Raw genomic sequence first — 22,566 nt, forward strand, 5'->3', positions numbered from 1 at the left:
CTCCAATAAAAATTAATTTTTTAAAAAGAAGAACATTTGTGATTCATGGGAAGAGGTCATAATATCAGTATTAACAGGGGTTTGGAAAAAGTTGATTCCAACCCGCATGGATGACTTTCAGAGGTACAAGACTTCAGTGGAGGGAGAAATTGCAATGTGGTGGAAATAGCAAGAGAACTAGAATTAGAAGTGGAGCCTCCATATGTGACTGAATTGCTACCATCTCATGATGAACGAATGAGGAGTTGCTTCTTATGGATGAGCAAAGAAAGTGGCTTCTTGAGATGGAATTGCTCTTGGTGAAGATGCTGTGAAGATTGTTGAAATAAGAAAGGATTTAGAATATTACATAAACTTAGTTGATAAAGGAGCAGCGGGGTTTGGGAAAATTGACTCCAATTTTGAAACAATTTCTACTGTGTGCAAAATGCTGTCCAACAGCATTGCCTGCTACAGAGTAATCATTCGTGAAAGGAAGAGTCAATCGATGGGAGAAACTTGATTGCTATCTTCTTTTAAAGAAACTGCCACAGCCAGCCCAGCCTTCAGCAACCCCCACTCTATCAGTCAGAAGCCATCAAAGCTGAGGCAAGACCCTTCACCAGCAGAAAGGTTATGACTCGTTGAAGGCTCAGATCATGGTTATCATTTTTTAGCAATATAAGTATTTTTAAATTAAGGTATGCACGTTATTGTTTTAGACATAGTGCTATTGTGCACTTAATAGATTACCGTATAGTGTAGACATAACTTGTATGTGTGCTGAGAAAAAAATTCGTGTTACTTCCTTTATTGTGATATTTATTTTATTGTGGAGGTCTGGAACCAAACTTGCAGTATCTTGGGATGTGTCTGTATTTTTATTCACTTTCTCCAATTCTCCAGTAGTTGGTACTCTGGGCAACCAAGTATCAGACATGTTCTCAACAGATAAGCCTTTAAGGTGGGACTTTCTCTTTCTGGGTGATTAATCTGTGTTCCATCACCTCTATGGCCTTCTCCTATTTGTTTTTTCCACAATATTATCCTGACTCTGTACTCTGATGTGGTTACAAAATTGGCTCTATCTATACTGCTTTCTGATGTTTCCTTCTAAACTTCCATATAATTTGACTTTCTGCCATTTTCCGTGTTCTGATTATTCCAGTATGAGGATGAAGCTTTGGTTTTTTGTTTGGTTTTTTTTTTGGTTTTGGGGGTTTTTTTTTCTGCGATACGCCGGCCTCTCACTGTTGTGGCCTCTCCCGTTGCGGAGCACAGGCTCCGGACGTGCAGGCTCAGCGGCCATGGCTCACGGGCCCAGCCGCTCCGCAGCATGTGGGATCTTCCCGGACCGGGTCACGAACCCATGTCCCCTGCATCGGCAGGCGGACTCTCAACCACTGCGCCACCAGGGAAGCCCCTATAAAACTGATTCTTAAAGGATATGTAGGAGTTAAGCAAAAGAGGATCTGGGGAATATATAGGTTTAAGCTCCCATCAGGCTATGCTGGTGGGAGCTTAAACACTTTCCAGCTTTGTAAAAACATAGAGTAAGAGGGAATGGCTACAAGGAGCTGTAACAGATCAATCTGCACAGAAAGTTTGAACACAGACAGGGAAGGGTGGTGTATTCCCTGATGACTTTACACTATATTCTAGTGGCAATGGGAAACCACCAACGGGAAACAGCAGGAGAATGGCATAATTATACATTCAAGTGAAAGACTTAACTTTGATGACAGTATGGGATATGGACTGAGGGGACAAGACTGGAGGTAGAGAGAGCACTTAGAACACTGCTATAGTTACCAGGTGCTGAATGTAGGTAACTTGAACCAAGGAAATAGAAGTGGAGGGGGAGAGAAGTGGACAGACACTGGGAAGACAGAATTGTCAGAATTTGGTGTGGGAAGTAGTGGCTCAGGAGGAAAGGGATGGTGTAGGGAACAGTGTGTGGACACAGACAGATTCCTGGCTTGAGAATCAATATCTTTGCAAATAGTTTTCTTGTGAAGATTTACTTGGAAACTATTAAACCAGATAATAGAAAATTCAAGGTTTTGAGCTATTCAGCGAAACAAATAGTAAATAGTCCACTGGTATAAGATAGCAACATTGTGAAATTAGTACGGCCCATAAATATGTTTGAGAAGCTAGTATTTACATAAATTACACCTTAGCGAGTTTGCTTTTATTCATTCTTCCAGTCAGTTCAGTTCTGGTTGTAGGAATAGGAGAATGTTTGGATCCTCAGGAATAATTTCCATGAGATATCATTTGAAAGAAGTAAATGAAGACAAGTGTCTGTAACACTCAGGAATTCTGGAAAGAAACATCACTTAGCATCAAAAGCAATTAATTTGTGTCTGTTTCAGTAGATCATAGTGTGATATTAGCTCTCATTTAAGTTTATAGTTAGGATAACCAGGCAATAGATATCATAGATTCCTTAAACATTATGAGTGATTTCATATAGTCTTTTTCTAAAATTTAGATGGCAATCCATATTTTATTCATCATGAATTTCACACTCAGTCACCAAAGCAGACACCTTGGTACCATTTTTGATTCACTACTTTATGCTCCTCAGTTTCTTACCACTCATCCTCTACTTCCATACAGTGCTGCTTTCTATTCCTTAAAAATGTCATCAAATTACATATTTTCCCAACCCCGAGCCTTTGCTGATACTTCCCCTTTCGTTGAATTGCCTTCTACTGTCTTGTCTTCCACCTTCCCACTGTCAGGTCTCCCTTTAAATGTTCCCAATCCTTCTTCTTATACCACAGAGGACAGAATTCAGCACATACTCGTCTAGTCTCCTAGAACAGAGTGTGTGTGACCATTTTATAGGCTTCGATTTATTGTTTCACATTTGTTTACAGATCCATCTCTCCTCCTTGACTTCAGATACTTGAAGGCAAGAACTAGAGCTTACTCATTGGGGTATCATCAGCCCTAGCAACCGTGCCTTTGCACCCGGCACACAACTAATGTTCATCAAATATTTTTAAAATGGGGCTTCCCTGGTGGCGCAGTGGTTGAGAGTCCGCCTGCCGATGCAGGGGACACGGGTTCGTGCCCCAGTCCGGGAAGATCCCACATGTCGCGGAGCGGCTGGGCCCGTGAGCCATGGCCGCTGAGCCTGCGCGTCCAGAGCCTGTGCCCCGCAACCGGAGAGGCCACAGCAGTGAGAGGCCCGCGTACCGCAAAAAAAAAAAAAAAAAATTCTAAAATGAATTGATGTGAGATTGTTGCCCAGGTTTCTTATTGGAAGCATTATAATTTATAATCTCTGAATTTTATTTCCTAGGTAACATAAAAATAATATGAGAAATGTTTAGTTGTTTCTTTAAAAAGAGATACAATGCTTGGCTTTTACAGATAAATGCAATAGGGTAGCTATTAGGGGACATAATTCTCATAGTTAAAGCCACCAGTCTGGGTTACAACTTTATAGCCCTCTAATTGAGAGACAGGCTGAAACACAAACTCTCTCCTTTTTTTTTTTTTTAATTTTTATAAAGAATGAATTTATTTTAATAGAATACTTACAGGAATAGCACAGAGAACCGACATTACAAATATGTATTTGCACGTGTAAGAAGTCAAGTAGAAAAGTGTAGTTAACAAACTCTCTTATTGTTCTTTCAATTTAGAGAAGTCGACTTTAAACAGTCAACCATTAATCCTTTCGATGGGAGCTTTTTGGCACAGATGAAATTTTCTCCAAACAAGGATCACACACACACACACACACACACACACACACACACACACACACACACACACACACACACACACACCAGGCCTTATCTCTTCTGTGCTGATAATGATTTTTCTTGTTAAGTTCGCAGAGTAATTGGATGTGTTTGCTAATTTAATTTAAGTAAACCACTTATCTGTCTCATCATTAGCATAGTAGAGTTTCCCCACAGCTCTGTAGAAATTGAACCAAATGGGGGGGAAAGGTTGTTTTTAGGAGATGGCATCAGAGGCAATGAATTGCAAGGGAGCAGAAAATGACACATGCTGATTAAATTACTTTTTCTTTTAAAAAAATCAGTAGGAAAATGCTTCACCATGGCACCTGCTTTAGAAAGGGCAGCACAGACAAGAGAATGTAGCCTCTCCAGAAGTTGAGAGAAAAAGTTAAGGTGCAATACAGAGTCTCTAAGATTGAAAGGATAGATGGATGGAACTTCTTGAGAAGAATGGGAATATTGATTCTAACCTGAATTTAAAGTTGATTACTATACATAGCTGAAAAAGTTGAAGTCCAAGTAGGACAGCACTGAAGGAAGATATTTTGGAATACTTACTCTTTTGGGAAACAATCTGTAAGGCCCAATAAGCATGTGTATTTTTGCTGCTCCCTTTCTACATTCCTTTGATCTTTCACGTTAGGAGGTTCTATCTGCTGCCAAAGCTTAAATGCTCTTGAGCGCGGTATTGGGAAGGGTTGCTAGATTCTCTGACCTGCTTCCTTGTGACAAGGTCACTTCCGGAGGATGCCGAGTGGGAACTGCCAAGACAACATTATTTTTGGAACACAGGTAAGTTGTCTTCTTTAAAATAATTTATTGTTCCTGGACTTAATTCTTGGCAGAGTTTTTGATTCCTTAGCTCTGGGAAAAAAAATACAAATTATCTCTGAAAGAAAATGTCCTTACCATTTTCCTCTTTCAAGTTTGCTGAAGTCTAAGCAATAATGGTGGAAGATAGAAGGAGGAAAGGAAGGTGGGCTTGAGAGCATGAAGATGTGGCTGTGAGAGCAGAGGAGGGGCAGGCATAAGCCTTGGCCCGCGCCCAGGAAAATTAAAAGGTGATGCTGGATGTTGGGAAACTCATGACCAGCTAAAGCCTCATACATAGATTCTGATCTGACAAAAACCTCTGGATAATTGATCAAATCATTTTCCCCCCCGGGCACCTTCTGTTTAGTATGCAACCATAAAAGCATTTTATTACTTAATTTATTATCTCAGGGTTAAAATTGCAGTGAAATATTTGAAAAAAATAGCACCATTTAGAAAGTTTTTTCCCCAAATTTCATATTTAAACCAATTACTTTTAATTTCTATTATACAGTAAATTATAATAAAAGCCATTATACTTTTCTTCAGCATTCTAATTTTTATAAACTTGCTAATTATGCTATTCCCATTAAGTAAATATGTTTTTAATAAACAATAAATTCATCTCAGGGTACAGATAGTTATCACCAAGTGACTTTATCTCTAAATTTCTTTTTTTTTTTACAAAGCAAATTTTAATGTTTACTTTGCGTTTTTGTTTCTAGCCCCACTCTTACCCCACAGGAAAACTGGGAGTGTTGTATGAATGAGAATCCATTTTTATCTCATCTCATTCTTACACCTTAATGATTTGCATAGGTTTAGCCTGAAAAACAGCATAGTTTGTCTATTCCCCCAGCCCTTATATCTTCTTATACCCAATTCTCATATCACTCTCTTTCTGTGATCCTGTTAACCAAGTCATTTCCCTCCTGAGATGGTTTCATAGGGATATGATGAAAGAAATTTAGGCCTACAGAGGCTGGGCTGGTGATGCTGACAGACATTCTATAAAAAATGTGAAAGGGTTTTTGGTATTTCCACTTCCAAACTTATTGGAGTAACTGTATGATGTAACTGTCTTTGGAAATTGGAGAACAAACTTAGCAGAACACTGATTCATGAAAGGAGGGAAGCAAATGATATAAGAACAGTGATCACCACATTATTCTGTTTGGAGGAAGTTTTTGAGCAATGGTGAATGAGGGGGAACCCAGGGAGAACATGGCAGGTTTGCTGCATTAAGGAAAAGAGAACAGGTTCAGGTAGACTGAAATGACAGGGCTTTGCACAGTAGACTACCAGGGAGGAGGAGGTACAAAGAAAAAGATTTTCAATAAATATGTGTGGAGTCAGTTCCTGAATACTAATGTATGCTTACGTAGAGTGGAGTTCTATAATCGGGGTAAATAAGATCTGGAGCATTGTAACTGGAGCAATTCCCTGAGTGTTCTCAGTGCATTCTGACCAGCTAGAGTGGAGACTGCTCATGAACACCCAGAACATTTAGTGGAGACTACAAACAGTAGAAGACTAAAATAATGGATCATGAAAGTTAAGAATAAGCCTTAAGGGAAAAAGCTGATCCAACTTGATTGACTGATTTCCAGAAAAAACTTGAACCTTTTTTAAAAGAAGGCAAAAATTCTAGAACTCAACAAGGCAAAAAATATCCAGCATTAATTGAATTTACTAGATATGCAACGAATCAAAAAAATGTGTCCCATATCAGAAGATCAGTCAACAGAAAAAGACCCAGAAATGACAAGAAATGGAATTAGCAGAAAAAGACTTAAAAATAAAAAAAGACTTTAAAATAGCTATACTAAATATGCTAAAGGATTTTAAAAATTAGTATAATGATAAAGAAAATGTGAAAGATAAAAATAACAGAAAGGAATACTTAAAGAAGAATTATAAAGTATGTGAATTGGAATGTCACTGTGTGTGTTTATCAGCACACTACATATTGTAGAAGAAAAGATCAGTGAACTTGTAAGGACAGCAATAGAAAATTTCTGAATGGAAGCATAGAAAGAGAAAAAACCTAAAAGTGACGAGCAGAGTGGCAGTGATGTGTGGGACAAAATCACGTGGTCTAATGTGTCTGTAACTGGAGCCTGAGAAGGATGAGGGGCAGTAAAATATTGGAAACAGCTAATGACTAACATTTTCAGAATTGATCAAAACCATAAACTCCTAGAGGGAAACATAGGCAGAACACTCTGAGGAAAATCACAGCAATATCATTTTGGATCCATCTCCTAGAGTAATGAAAATAAAAATAAAAATAAATAAATGGGACCTAATGAAACTTAAAAGCTTTTGCACAGCAAAGGGAACCATAAACAAAATGAAAAGACAATCCTCAGAATGGGAGAAAATATTTGCAAACAATGTGACCAACTGAAAAGGGATTAATCTCCAAAATATATAAACAGTTCATGCAGCTTAATATCAAAAAAACAAGCAGCCCAATCAAAAACTGGGCAGGAGACCTAAATGGACATTTCTCCAAAGAAGACATACAGATGGCCAAGAGGCACAGGAAAAAATACTCAATGTCGCTAATCACTAGAGAAACGCAAATCAAAACTACAATGAGGTATCACCTCACACTGGTTAGAATGGGCATCATCAGAAAATCTACAAACAATAAATGCTGGAGAGGGTGTGGAGAAAAGGGAACCCTCTTGCACTGTTGGTGGGAATGTAGATTGATACAGCCACTATGGAGAACAGTATGGAGGTTCCTGAAAAAATGAAAAATAGAAAGACCATATGACCCAGCAATCCCACTACTGGGCATATACCCTGAGAAAACCATAATTCAAAAAGAGTCATGTACCAAAATGTTCATTGCAGCTCTATTTACAACAGCCAGGACATGGAAGCATCCTAAGTGTCCATCAACAGATGAATGGATAAAGATGTGGCATATATATACAATGGAATATTACTCAGCCATTAAAAGGAACAAAACTGGGTCATTTATAGAAACGTGGATGGACCTAGAGACTGTCATAGAGAGTGAAGTAAGTCAGAAAGAGAAAAGCAAACACCGTATATTAACGCATATATGTGGAATCTAGAAAAACGGTACAGACCAACCAGTTTGCAAGGCAGAAATAGAGACACAGATGTAGAGACAAACGTATGGACACCAAGGGGGGAAAGTAGTGGGGTGGGGGTGAATTGGGAGATTGGGATTGACATATAGATACTAATATGTATACAACAGATAACTAATAAGAACCTGCTGTGTAGCACAGGGAACTCCACTTTGCTGTACAGTAAACAAACACAACATTGTGAAACAACTATACCCCAATTAAAAAAAATTTTTTTTAATTGGCATTATTGCCAATGGTGGGGGAAATCCTTTGAGGAGTTTGATATGGATTACTTTGAATTGATAGATTTATTTTGATGTAATTAATTTTAATAAAAGTTTAATTTGAGAATAGTTTTATATTTACAGAAAATTTCAAAGATAATAGAGAGATTCCCATATATCACATACCCAGTTTTCCCTACTATCAATATTAACAGCTTACATTAAGGTGCACATTGTCAGAATTAATGAATCAATATTGATACATTATTATCTACTGTTACCCATCTTTTATTCAGATTCCCTTCATTTTTGCTAATCTCCTTTTTCTATTCCAGGATCCCATTAAAAAAAAGAAGAAGAATGGGGCTTCCCTGGTGGCACAGTGGTTGAGAGTCCGCCTGCCGATGCAGGGGACGCGGGTTCGTGTCCCGGTCCGGGAAGATCCCACGTGCCGCAGCGCGGCTGGGCCCGTGAGCCATGGCTGCTGAGCCTGCGCGTCCGGAGCCTGTGCTCCGCAATGGGAGAGGCCCACGTACCACAAAAAAAAAAAAAAAAAAAAAGAAGAAGAATGAAATAATGCCATCTGCAGCAACATGGATGGACCTGGAGATTATCGTACTAAGTGAAGTAAGTCAGACAGAGAAAGACAAATATCATATGATATCATTATATGTGGAATCTAAAAAAAATGATACAAATGAACTTATTTACAAAACAGAAACAGACTCACAGACATAGTAAACAAACGTATAGTTACCAAAGGGGAAAGGTGGGGGGGGGGATAAATGGGAAGTTTGGGAATGACATATACACATTACTATATTTAAAATAGATAACCAATAGGACCTACTGTACAGCACAGGGAACTCTGCTCAGTATTCTGTATTAAACTAAATGGGAAAAGAACTTGAAAAAGAATAGATACATGTATATGTATAAGTGAATCACTTTGCTGTACACCTGAAACTAACACAGCATTGTTAATCAACTATATTCCAATATAAAATAAAAATTAGAAAAAAAGAAGGCTCCAAAAAGATTTTAAAAATAAAACAACTTATCTTCCAAATGTTGACATAACATTTCCTTATTTTGGAGTGAGTTTCAGCGCAACTTGAAGTTTCATCACAAGCGGGTTATTAGATAGGCATGGCTATCTTCCTCACACTCACGCTATTGCAAAATACCGCTTGACTGAGGGCTCCTATCTGCAAGATTATTTAAGAAAAATGCACAATTGTGACCAATAAAAAAACACTACAGTGGTCCTTGTCTTAAAGTTTAAAATAAAGAACATATCATTTAATTATTTAACAGAAGGGAACAACAGTAAATGTAACAGAAGAAACTGAAGAAATTTTATTTATTTATTTATTTGGCTGCCTGGTGTGGCATGTGGGATGCAGGATCTTAGTTCCCCAACCAGGTATCGAACCCCGGAAGTGAGAGCGCTGAGTCCTACCCACTGGAATTCCAGGGAATTCCCAGCAGTGAACATCTTAAGCACAATATAAATAATTGGTTTTAATAACAAATTTTATAAAATATAGCAAATTTTTAATCATACTCATATCATTAAATTAATATTATTGTGGAAAGTAAAATTAGGTAGATCACTTGATTTTCATTTTGCTAGCTATATGCTATCAAAAATCACATCACATTTCAGTTCTGCTTGGAACAAGCTTGTGATCTTAGGCAAATCAATAAACTGTTCTGAACTTTATCCTGTTTGTCAAATTACTGGTTTATCTCTTCACGTTCAAAGTTTCTATACTCACAATATTTTTCTCTAGGCATTTAAAGCTATTCATAACTACTTATTGTTTTTCAAATCAATATTATTTTATAAGTAAGAAATACAGGGGCTTCCCTGGTGGCGCAGTGGATAAGACTCCAAGCTCCCAATGCAGTTGACCCAGGTTCGATCCCTGGTCAGGGAACTAGATCCCACATGCATGCTGCAACTAAGAGTTCACATGCCACAACTAAGGAGCTTGTGAGCCACAACTAAAGAGCCCTGGAGCCACAAATAAGGAACCCACCTGCTGCAACTAAGACCCAGCACAACCAAACAAATATTTTTTAAAAAAGAAATGCATAATAAGCAAGTTTCTTAAACATTCATTTTTTAAAAATTTAACATAACCAATCATTTCTGAAAGACAAAGTTACTTGTTCCTGTCATTATCAAGTTGATGTTTCATTTACAAAACAAACTCCTCATTAACTATCAGCTAGTATCTTGATTCTTTTGATTATTAATTTAATTACTAATATATTCTATTATTAATCTACTATGGAAAGATTGTAATTATTTTAATCTGGTTTGAGTTTAATCCTCTTAGATACGTGAAAAGTATCTTTATATACCAAAAAATTGGCCTGGTAATCAAAGAATAAAAAATCTTTCACTCTGTTTCAAAATTATTTTCTCTCTTTCAAAAGGCTGCTCATTACTTGACTAAAGGTGGTACCACTGAAATTAAATTACAGAAAATGTAACTATGTTGTGGTCCCATTTTCTACTGTAGACATTCCATTTTATATAAAATGTGCTATTTTTGGCCATTTTACACAAAATGTAAAGCACGATTTCTATATTATTTTTCAAAATGTGCTCTAAGCAATCATCACAATAAATATGCTTTATTTTTATTCTGTTTTAGCATAATGTTGTAGTAGAAAGTAATAGGAAATAACCAATGAGACAAATAACATTTACCAATTCCCACTCAACAGATGAAAAAATACTCTGTAATTGGATTTATAATTGCAAATTTCAGTAAGATGGATATTAACAACATGGATTTAAGTCATTTTCAGCCTTTTCATTTTGAACAGCTTTAGCAGAGGTAAGAGGTCTAGCTAAGTCATTTTAGGCATCCATGTGATAAGTTCTTTCCTCACTAGACAAGGGGTTAGTTACAAGCTCTAATGGAACTGAATAAAATGAAATGTGAATGGGATTTGTCACCAATTTCAAGCAAAGATTCCTTTGAACTAAGAAGAACTAAAGACTGCTTTACGTCAAAGGTGCAGTTTTAAAGCTGAGGGTGTTAATGATGTGAATCATGACCTTTTGATTTCTTTAAAATATTTTTATATGACTCATAATGAGATTAAAAGTGGGCATTATTTCCAGATATCTGAAATGTAGGCACCAGACTTTTGTTATTCAAAATGACCTATTGGAAAATCTTTGCCTAACCATCCTCAGAATTAAAGAAAGTTAACAGTTACAAATTAAAATTTCTTCATCTCTCAAAAAAGTTTGCTTAATTTCCTCATCCACACCAAATGAAACTTAACTTGAAAAGAAACAAATGATTATTAATTATAAAAGTCTGTGCATTATATTTCAGTCATCAAAAAACTTAACACTATACTGGCATTATCAATAGAGTACTGCCATTTAGAACTGTCAATTTAATTCAATTTATTTTCTAGTTTCAAAAATAATTTTATTTTCTTTACATGAATGTTATTCTGGTTCTAATACAAACATGGTGTATGCTGAGTTCCAAATCTTGCCACTTCGTGGAAACTACATGGAACAACTATGAGAACAAAATAAATGAAACAACTAAAAAGGTCCAAACTCTTGTATCTTCAGCAAAACGTGGAAACAAAGAAAATATGAAAACTCAAAACTAGATCTATGTGAAGCCAAAGGTATTCCTTTAAAAAAAAAGACAAAAATCTACTTAACAAAAGTCCACAAAATTTAAGCAAGTTTTATATAAAAGAGGATTTCCAAATGATCGATAAATATATTAAAAGTTCTCAACCTCATTGGTCATCAGAGAAATCCAATTTACAAGAGTGATGATGTATGACTACATACCCACTACAAGTTAAAATGAACAAAATGACAATAGCAAGTGTAAGCAAGGATTGAGGTAGCTGGAAATTTCATACTCTGTTGTTGGAGTGCAAACTGTTATAACCAGTTAGAAAACTGTTTGGGATTATCTACTAAAAATGAACATTCACATACTCTATAAGTCAACAATTCACCTCTGAGCTATAACCCCCCCACCCATGTATATATGTATGCAATATAAGAAACTAACAAGGATATTTATAGCAGTGCTATTACACTGGACAGAAACTGGAGATGTCCAAATACCCACCCACAATAGAATGTAGAAATAAATTCTTTGGTATATACATACATGAATACTATAAAACAATGAAAATGAATAAACTGCTTCTTTACAATGTAAACAATAACAATATGAATGAGTCTAACCTGTGTAATGATAATTACATAGAATAGAAACTGGATATAAAGTTGCATAATTTATGATTTCATTTATATGAAGGTCAAAACAGTCAAGACATGTCTTTGATGATAAAGTCAGAATAGTGGTTATCCAGGGGATGTTAACTTGATGAGATATGAATGAGGCTTCTGCGGCACTGTTAAGGTTCTATATCTTGACCTGAGTGGTGGTTTCATAGATGCCTCCAGCTCCACTCAAGATGTGTGCATAAAATACATCTATCTAACTATATCTGTCTACATTAATAAGGAAGCTCTGTATATACTGACATAAACAAATAATTGAAGATAAATTAGATGAAGAAAGGAAGGTACAGAACAATGTTTCTGATATGTACTCTTTGTGTAAGAGAAGTATCAAAATGAGAACATGTATTAGTTTACATTTGTATTTTCATAGGATGAATACACAAGAATCTGTCAATGTGATTAGCTGTGGGAAGTAAAGGAGTGGATGGGAAACTGAAGCAAGGATGGGGGGAGATGATACTTTCAATGTATACCTTTAATACCATTTTGACTTTGAGCAACATTAATGTATTCCCAATTTTAAAAATACTTTTTCATGCATAGATGTTCCAAAGATGAAAAAATTGAATTGTTTGCTACCTTTGTCCCTCAAAATTGCTGGAATTCAGAGCTGTCTTTTCTATAAAATAGTGCCTCCTTTAAAAAGGAGGCACTATTTTACTTTCCTTTCAGATCATCCCAACTCTGTCCATGATGGCATCAAATATACACAAATATACAAATGATTTGCCATTGAATTCTGAATATGAGAGGGAGAGAGTTCTTCTCTAAGCCAAGACATATGTTAATTGTTTTAAGATGCAGTAGTATTTATTTTGACACTGCCTTCACTAACTTACATTGCTGAAACACCTTCAGACATTCTAACAAATGTTCAATTCTGTGGCAGTGTCTAGGGTACAAGAGTCAATTGGTGTTCTGTCTCAGCTTTACATTCAGAGCACTACCTTTTCGCAGATATCTTACAAGCTCCGTGGGTTCTGATTCAATGGTTTGAAGGATATTCTGCTGTCACTGATTTATAGCAGCTCCATGAAAAGAACACAAAACAGTGAATTTTTTTAAAGTAAAAATTTTTTTGCCAGTGGTGATGTTCCCATTTTTGTGTTTGGCTCATGCTGGTCTGGCTTTCATTTGCTGCTTTAGCTCATGACACTTAGCAACGCTAGGTCTCCAGTTCAGAGCATAGCTGGACCATTTAATAACAAAACCAGAAGGAGTTTGAAAGGTCTTAACAATATTACTTTCCAAGGTACTTTCCTGTAACTTTCCTCACCAAAGATGAATGACCTTGTGTGGCAGGAACATTTATTTTCATTTCGAGATGAAGAACTGGGGAACAGAGGAGATGAATGACCAGAGTTACTCTAGAATTAGAATCTGACCTCAAGTTTGAAGACCCTTAGGCCACAGGGCTCTCTACCACAGCAGACTTGTTGTGAAAACACATCTGACCTGGAAACTCTACTCAGAGAGATCCTGAGGGATCCTTCCTATTCAGAGGGATCCCAACCTCTTATTAACTTATTTAAGAGAGCTTTGGATGCAGTGGGGGGAAAAAAGTAAAATACCCTAATGCCCTAATGCAAGCAGTTAGTTCTTGCTAAAATTTCAACATGGAGAATTGACTCAGAAATTGATGATCTTGAAGAGGGCACATGGCCTGGAACTGAACATGGCTGTGTGAGAAACCAATATTTTTTTGCTATTACCACTTTATTAACATGCACTTCTTCTGAAATTTGTATGACTCAATTATTAATATGCACTAATTCATCATTTATTTTGAGCTTTCCTTTAGAGTCTAAACGTGTTTTTGTTAGCATCTGTTTTTCTTACTTATTTTGTTAACCTGCATCTTTGGATGCATTGAGATTAAAGAAAGTTGTTTTCTTTTTATTTGGGGTCTTTCAGTGACTTTTGACTTTTTTACAGTTAAACTGTGTGGAAAAATAAAACTATTTTTATACACAAAGGGAAGCATCCACAGGAATTTCTAAATGTTTTATGGACATATATGATTATTGAAGGGGAACAGGTACAGGGTAGCAGCAGTATTGGCCTGAAAGGAGTAGGGCAAAGAGTGTTGTCTGAAAGCCTGTTCCTGGAAAATTGTGCTGAGTTTCCACATCTTAATGAGTGTGTAAATTACATAGGAAGTTGATGATGGTGGATACTTATATGGAGTCACACCGGATGGGTTATATGCAGCGGATTAGAAAGCAGAAGATTCCGGTTCTCAATCTAGTTCTGTTACTAGCTAGCAATCCCTTTGGCACGTCACCTAACATCTTTGAGATTCAGTTTCTTTATCTCTAAAGCAAATGAATGAAACTCTTAAGGTCCTTGTAGGCTCTCATGTAGAAAAAAGCAAGTCTTTGCACACAGGATTACATTTCTAACACCGATTATAATTTAAAAATAAAATTTGAGATGCTGGATAAACTAGCCAAGATTTGTAATAGCACCCTAAGGACAAAGTTAAAGGCATTTGGGAGCTAGTAGACTCATGTTCTAGGCCTGGCTTTGACACGGTCAGTGACTGGGCAAATTTATGCATTTCTATAGGGACTAGGTTTGTTTTCTGTTATTGCCAGTTGGGCTAGATCGTCTCTGAGTTTTCAATCAGCAATAATATTGGCTATTCTCTCTGATTTTTCCAGTAAAATAACTCAAAGAAATAATATGAGTCCCTCAGTATACAGTTTTAGTTTCTACAATATTTCCATGAGGAGTTTTGACAGGGATGTACCAGAAGGAAACAATATACCAGCACTTTTCATGGGAATTATTTTGAAAAAGCCTTGCCCCATTATCAGGCTTTATGAAAACTAAACGTAAATTTAAAACCTTAGGTAGTTATTTATTTTCTATAGATCTTCATCTATTAATAAGAGGTAAAGTGTGGGGCAGAGTAAAGAGTTGGGATGGGTAGCTCATACCAATTAGACAAAATGAAGAACTGAAACAGTTATTAACTACTTACATATTCATGACCAATATGACATGAATTATGAGTGAACTAATAAAGACAATGACTTTAACCAACCATTTATCTTTTCCTTTTAAAATGTAAAGCACAAACAAGAAAGGACTAGAAATACTTTATTTGATGGACTCGTACGAACAGATGAGAGTTTAGTTAATATTTTTCATGTGCTATTATCATTGTAACTTTAAGCAGATAAACCTTAACAATTATTATTAATATCGTTAACATCATAATTCATTTGTCTAATTCTAATTACAAGAAATTGTCATATTTTATTTTTTTATCATTCATAATGAGTGTGAAAGAAACAAAATAATATAGAAATGCACTCAGAGGGAAAAGTAGTGCCACATCCAAAAGTATTATTTCAGAAAATTCTTTTTATGTCATATCTATATTAAGATATTTTGTCAGTGTCCACAGTACATCTGTGAGGTATAAGGTTGTTTGTCCTGAAATCCCTATTTTACACACAGGGAAACAAGCGCAGTATGTTTAGCAAATTTTCCAAGGCCACATATTGTGTCAGGATAGCACTGGGAAAAGAATGTATCTCTGATATCTTTCTTATATAGTCCAGTGCCTAACACAGTGCCCTAGAAAGAGTAAATGCTCAATAGTCACTGAAGGAAAAGAATGAAACCATTCTTCTCTATGAAATTGAGAAAACTGTCATATTTGCTCTCTATTCCTTTAGTCATTAAACTGGACAAGCTGGGGCAGCAGTTGAGCAATAAACTTCATCCACTGTCCTTTCCACAAGTTTTCATTATTACATGAAGAGGCTTTACAGGATAGTACCATCTGGTCAGTACTGAAGTTACACACTTCTAGACACCCCGCATAAGGAGTGTCATTAATCTTGGTTCATTGTACCATTGGCTTTTGTGGTGTAAGTTAGGTCCACCAGCCTGTGGCCAAGATCAACTTTTCACAAAAGTCACTGAAAATTCATTATTAATAATTAACATGTTACCGATGCCCTACCTTAATGATATTCTAGTGAAACAGAGTTCTACATCTTGGACCTAAAGAACTTAGTAGCAGTCCTTGAAAATAAATGACTTGGCTAGTGTCGGCTCTAGCTACTTCAGACTTTGCTGAAGATAATTATAAAGCCAGAAAGAATAACTCAATTTATTTCCTGAGTTAATGTGTCATCAGTTGAATTGCAACTGTAAATACGATAAAGGTCACGGTGGCATGACTTCCACTTTTATTTATTTAATTATTTTGGCCACGCCACACAGCACGCGGGATCATAGTCCCCCGACCAGGGATGGGACCCTTCCCCCCTGCAGTGGAAGTACAGAGTCATAACCACTGGACCACCAGGGAATTCCCTGGCATGACTTTTAGAGTTGATAGAAAAATGTGGTAAAAAACACAAGCGTTTATATCACTGGGAGACAAAAGGATGGCAAAACTATAGTAGTTATTCCCAGTGATGCATCATCAAAATAAGTTAAAGATTGTCATTCATTTCATTGACACTGGTAACCAATTACCTAAAAAATAAGTAAGACATCTCATGAAGCACTTATGGTTAAAACGTATTCCTTCACCTCTAATGACATTCATATTTTTCTGTTTTGAGAAATAAAACCCGTTTAACTCCATAGAATGATCCTATTAAAGTGAAACGAAAATACTCTTGTATCTGTCACCCAAATTTAGTGACTGATCTAAAATTTCACCCAGGTGACATTTTCACTAGGGCACAGTCTGGAGAAATCTGACAATTCTACATCTCATTTGCTTATACTTAAACAAATGATTCACCAGACTTGCCTAATTGGATGGTGTATTTCCACTGGAGTGAATGTCCTAATAGTAATTCAAGACAAATCTTAGAGATAAGATTCATCAAACATTTCTACTCCATCTTATCATGTCTAAAGGTCAGAGATACTTTGAGCTCTAAAAGAGCATCACAAGGAACTTAAAGAATTCTTTGGCACAACTGTTACTCATATTTAGAGCATAGTCACAACTAAAATAGAGATCGACAGAAATCAAATCAAACTATTAAACATCTAAAAAATATGGTTCTGAAGAACCTAGGGGCACGACAGGAATAAAGACGTAGATGTAGAGAATGGACTTGAGGACACGGGGAGGGTGAAGGGTAAGCTGGGACGAAGTGAGAGAGTGGTATGGACATATATACACTACCAAATGTAAAACAGATAGCTAGTGGGAAGCAGCTGTATAGCACAGGGAGATCAGCTCGGTGCTTTGTGACCACCTAGAGGGGTGGGATAGGGAGGGTGGGAGGGAGACACAAGAAGGAGGGGACATGGGGATATATGTATACATATAGCTGATTCACTTTGTTATACAGCAGAAACTAACACACCATTGTAAAGCAATTATACTCCAATAAAGATGTTTAGAAAAAACTATTAAACATCAGCTTACTGGGTAAATTGCATTTAGATACCTACATGATGCAAAAGAGCAGCTTTTGTATAAGCTCCTATACCCTTTAAACTTATAGCATAGTCCGTGTTTTCACTTAAAAGTAAATATCTAACTGAAGCCAGAAATGTCATTGTGTCAATTATGTTTAAAAGACCATTATTAAGTAAAATTTAACTTAATTTGTGAACAACCCTACAGTGAGTGGAAATAGAAAAACATAAGTACTCACACCCAGCAACAAACCAATGAGAGATTCTTGAGCGCCAGACCCTCCATCTTGTCTACTTATCATTCAGTCCCTTTGCTCACTCTTTCTTTCTACACCAGACAGAAGAGTGAAACAGTGTCAAAGAAATTCCCCAGACTATATGATTTCAATTGCATGTGCCACTCTGGACAAACAGAAGATCCTATTTTCAAAGTCTTAAAGCACTCGTAAGGGCTGTATATATGTGTCTTATTGTCCTTGTTGCTTCTGTCCTGGAGAACGTGGTTGGCCAGAGCTCTCTCCAGGGTGGTGTGCAGGCGTGACAGGAAACTGAAACCCATAGCCATTGTATCCATCCAAGTATACACACTGGAAGAAGCTGATGGGGCCTAAAGCATAGAGGATGATGATTTATTAAAACAAGTAGAATGTGATTAGGAACAGAGGTAAAACACTGTGAGGCAGTCTAATACAATACATATGGACATGGGTTCTCCAGCCAGATAGCCTTGGCAACAACCAGCAAGTTCTTCACATGTAAAATCAAGACAACAACAAAAAACCTCACAGAAATATTGTGGAAATTAAATAAGTTCATAAATGTGAGCCACTTGAAATCCTTCCTGGCTTTTAGTAAGCCATTATTAAAATGATAATAAAAGAAGCCTGGCATAGAAAGTCAAAGTAGTTAGTTTATAGGAATCGAGGATGAGCACAGTATTTGGAAAAGCTGTTATGTAGTAACAGGTTTCAAAACATGAGCTTATCAATATGCAAAGTAACCAACTCGTGTGTGTGTGTGTGTGTGTGTGTGTGTGTGTGTGTTAATAACACCACAGAGAGCCTTGTGATTCGTAAAGTCTTGAGGTTTTCTACTTGCCCTTACTCTGGAGGCAAGCACTCTCCTGGGATGGCACAGTTACTCTTTAGGGCAGTGCCTCCAGGTAGCAGCTCTGTTGTCAGAGTAGAAAACAACACAGGAAAGGAGTTAAAGCCCAGCGAGGCAGTGTGCACATTGGATACAGCATGAGCTCTGAGCCCAGTGAGCCGAGGCTCCCCGGTAGCTGTTTTGTTAAGAGACGGTGAGTTTAGCCCCTCCTCACCATGATGGACCCCTACTGACTCTTCAGTGTGGTCCATCCTATCCATTTGCATACTGTCCACCAACCACAGACTTCTTGCAGATGGCCAGGAAAGAGAATGACAATTGCAGCTAGCAGTATGTGGGATATGGGGGTGAGGGGCGTGCTGGCCAAATCCATGTGAGCCTAAGGGCTTAGGAAGTAGAATAAAGCAAAGTGTGGGTAGAAAGAAGCCAAGGGAAGCAACAAGGGATTATTCTGATTTCATCCTCCATGATGTCAGCTGACTTTAATCATTGGGTTTTCAGTGATGAAAACAGTTTGGAGAAATCTTGAGTTTAGTTCTCCTTTCCACTCTATCTCACCCAGAATTGTTTTCTATTTTGTTCTAGCCTCAGACAGAGGCAGGAACACAACACTGCTCCCCCCTGGGGGTTGGACGGTTACACAGAAGGATGGCAGTAAACAGCAGCACCAGTACTAAAAGGGGAAGAGTCCATCAACAACAGGCTACTTTCCAGCTGAACCTTCTGATCTGTAGGCACTGTTCTGACATTTATTTTATTGATGTCAGTTATTAGTGAAAATATCATCATAGCTGCCTATTCTAGATCTTATATGAAAGGCTCATGGAAGGGCTTCCCTGGTGGTGCAGTGGTTGAGAATCCGCCTGCCGATGCAGGGGACATGGGTTCATGCCCCGGTCCGGGAAGATCCCACATGCCGCAGAGCGGCTGGGCTCGTGAGCCATGCGCATCTGGAGCCTGTGCTCCGCAACGGGAGAGGCCCCAACAGTGAGACGCCCGCGTACCGCCAAAAAAAAAAAGGCTCATGAAGATCAAACTATAGAACTGCTTCATGGTAAGATGAAAATAGAAAATATTGTTTTGCTACAGTAAATTCCCAAATGAACTTAAAGTACTTGATACCTTGGTACTTTGTTTAACTAAAATAATGGAATTATTTTATTTATTTACTTCTTTTTAATTAAACCTTTTATTTTGAGATCATTGTAGAGTCGCATACAGTTATAAGAAATAATGCAGAGAGAGCCCATGTATCCTTCACCTAACTTTCCCCAATGGTTAACTTCTTTGCAAAACTATAATATCACAACCAGGAAACTGACATTAATATAATCCACCTATCTCATTATGTTTTAATATTTATTTATGAAATAAGAGATTTTGAGTGTTATGTGATAAAGCCACAATTTGTTAAGTGTAGGTTAACAATTGGTAAAGCATTGCTATATAAATCAAAAACATGCCCAGATTGACTTTATGGATTTTGCAACCATATCTGAAAGTATGAAAACTGCTTGTTTCTTTATATTCCACACAACCTGATTATATGAAGGGTTATAATGAGTATCCCTCTTATCTGTTGCAGAAGCCCCAGCATCTAAATGGTGCTTAGAACATAGTAGGCACTTAATATTTGTTCAATAATTCAAGTATTAATACAGAACAGGAGGCATTTTCTATTATACAGGGCATTTTTGTAATTTCCTTCAGAAATACATCTAAGAAACATTGTAAAACCCAGAGAACATTATTGACGTCATTTCCTCAGAAAAATGTCTATTCTTTACTTTAAAAGCATTATGTAAAGCAAACTTAGGTTACACCTTTTTTTTTTTTTTTTTTTTTTGTGGTACGCGGGCCTCTCACTGTTGTGGCCTCTCCCGTTGCGGAGCACAGGCTCCGGATGCACAGGCTCAGTGGCCATGGCTCACGGGCCCAGCCGCTCCGCGGCATGTGGGATCTTCCCGGACCGGGGCACGAACCCGTGTCCCCTGCATTGGCAGGCAGATTCTCAACCACTGCGCCACCAGGGAAGCCCTACACCTATTTTAAAAATTGCTTCCTTTAGTCTGTCCAGCAATGACTTTTATGCATATGTGAATTCAAGATATATTGCTTTACCATCTGAAGAAAAATAACTAATTTAGAAGTACTGAAATTATGAGAATCTTGGACATTGAATTTTGTAACTGCATATGAATATTGATTGCATTCTAAAATCAACGATCCCAAAGATTGAATATTAAGAGCCTGCCATATATCGAGAACAATCCAAATGAACTTTCATTCTTAGTATGAGTTTCTAAGCAATTGAATTGCTGAGACCTATTTCTACATTTTTTTCTTTTTGATATAAAAAATTTCAGCATATCACTTCAGCTATCTTTTTATAAAGTAGACAGTAGCACGCATTTAAGCACAGATTCACTTGGAGTGCTTAGGATCAGAGCTGTGTAGAATGGTTTGCAATAAGTGCCACTTCCATCATTACTTTGTAATTCCTCCAAATATGTGCCCCTTGCCTGACGCAAAAAAAAATACAGAACTTCTCTTTGAAATATGAGACCTACTTTAATGTTATTCTTCATGTCTGTGCTAAAAATCTTTTTCTTCTAATACTGGTCTTCTTAAGGGAGTCTAAAGTTTCAATTTATATATACCATCTACAGAATGCCTAAGTAGTTTTAATCTTTTTTTAAAAACTTACTTTTTTGTTTCTTTGTGGAAGACACATCTTCAGCTTCTTCTAGTAGATACAAAAATATGAAAGTAAATAACTTGTACATTCACAGCTATTATACAAATTTTAGGGAACTGAAAAATGTCTAAAAAATGCACAGTACGAAAGAAACAGGAGCTACTTGCCCTCCTTAGAATATACTCTAGGTTCTTATTCAGATTCTGTTCAGGCTTTGACTACAAAATTTAGTAGGTAAGAGCTAGGAATAGGAGAGGAGGCAATGAAAGAAAAGAATGGGAAATGTTACAGGCAATTGTTAGATAGAAACTGGTCCTGATGTTAATGGAGGGCTAGCTGACACCCATTCCTTTCTCAGAAGAGGTTTTTGATGTTCAGAGTTATAATATGGTAAGGATGGAATATGGCTATGAAACAAACATTTTAGTCAAAATAATTTTAAATTTGTGAGAGACATAAGTTTTAATGATCATCCTTGTCCTGAAAGAATAGCAGCAGGCTAGTATTTTGTATCCTTTCCTTTTCTCTTGTGATTCAAGGACTCTTTTGCTTGAGTGATATGTACCATGTGTATATCTAACAAAGGATAATTTGACACTATCCATTTGAACCCCCTTTCCCAGGTTAGAAGTTCTTAACTGGTGTCCACAGATGAACTTTTGCAAGTTTCCCGTAAAACTCTGAAATGTTAAGATATGAGTGTGTGTGTGTGCTTCATTGGTTTTAGATTTCATCAAATTCTACATGAGTTCGAAAAACGTCCTTCTCGGGCTTCCCTGGTGGTGCCGTGGTTGAGAGTCCGCCTGCTGATGCAGGGAATGTGGGTTCGTGCCCCGGTCCGGGAAGATCCCACATGCCGTGGAGAGGCTGGGCCCGTGAGCCATGGCCGCGGAGCCTGCGCGTCCGGAGCCTGTGCTCCGCAACGGGAGAGGCCACAACAGTGAGAGGCCCGCGTAATGCAAAAACAAAAACAAACAAACAAACAAAAAATCTTCCTTCTCAAAGTGTGATCAATGTGCCAGTAGTTTCAGCATCACTTGGGGAAACTGATATAAATACAGTTCTTGGTCCCCAACCTCAACTTATTTCATTTTAACAAGCTTTCCAAATCATTTGTGTATAAAATTGTTTGAGAAGCCTA

At 37.2% G+C, this 22,566-nt stretch overlaps 1 protein-coding gene across 17 annotated transcripts in view; it reads right to left on the reverse strand.

Annotated features, from left to right (window-relative positions):
* The window catches only part of TRDN (triadin), a 502,784-nt gene that overhangs the window by 110,308 nt on the left and 369,910 nt on the right, over positions 1–22,566 (reverse strand). For 9 of the 17 annotated variants that reach the window (XM_067010684.1, XM_067010683.1, XM_067010685.1 and 6 more), the window contains 2 exons: positions 21,435–21,473; positions 15,304–18,227 (listed from right to left, as the gene is read on the reverse strand). The exons of 1 other annotated variant lie outside the window; for it this stretch is intronic. In XM_067010684.1, the coding sequence (XP_066866785.1) occupies positions 18,088–18,227; positions 21,435–21,473 (179 nt within the window). In that variant the 3' untranslated portion in view covers positions 15,304–18,087. Of the gene's footprint in view, positions 1–15,303; positions 18,228–21,434; positions 21,474–22,566 lie in introns of those variants that run through there. 7 more of the 17 variants (XM_067010682.1, XM_067010678.1, XM_067010677.1 and 4 more) reach the window with 3 other exon arrangements.

This window comes from Kogia breviceps, chromosome 13, assembly GCF_026419965.1.
Source record: "Kogia breviceps isolate mKogBre1 chromosome 13, mKogBre1 haplotype 1, whole genome shotgun sequence".
Lineage (NCBI taxonomy): Eukaryota > Metazoa > Chordata > Mammalia > Artiodactyla > Physeteridae > Kogia > Kogia breviceps.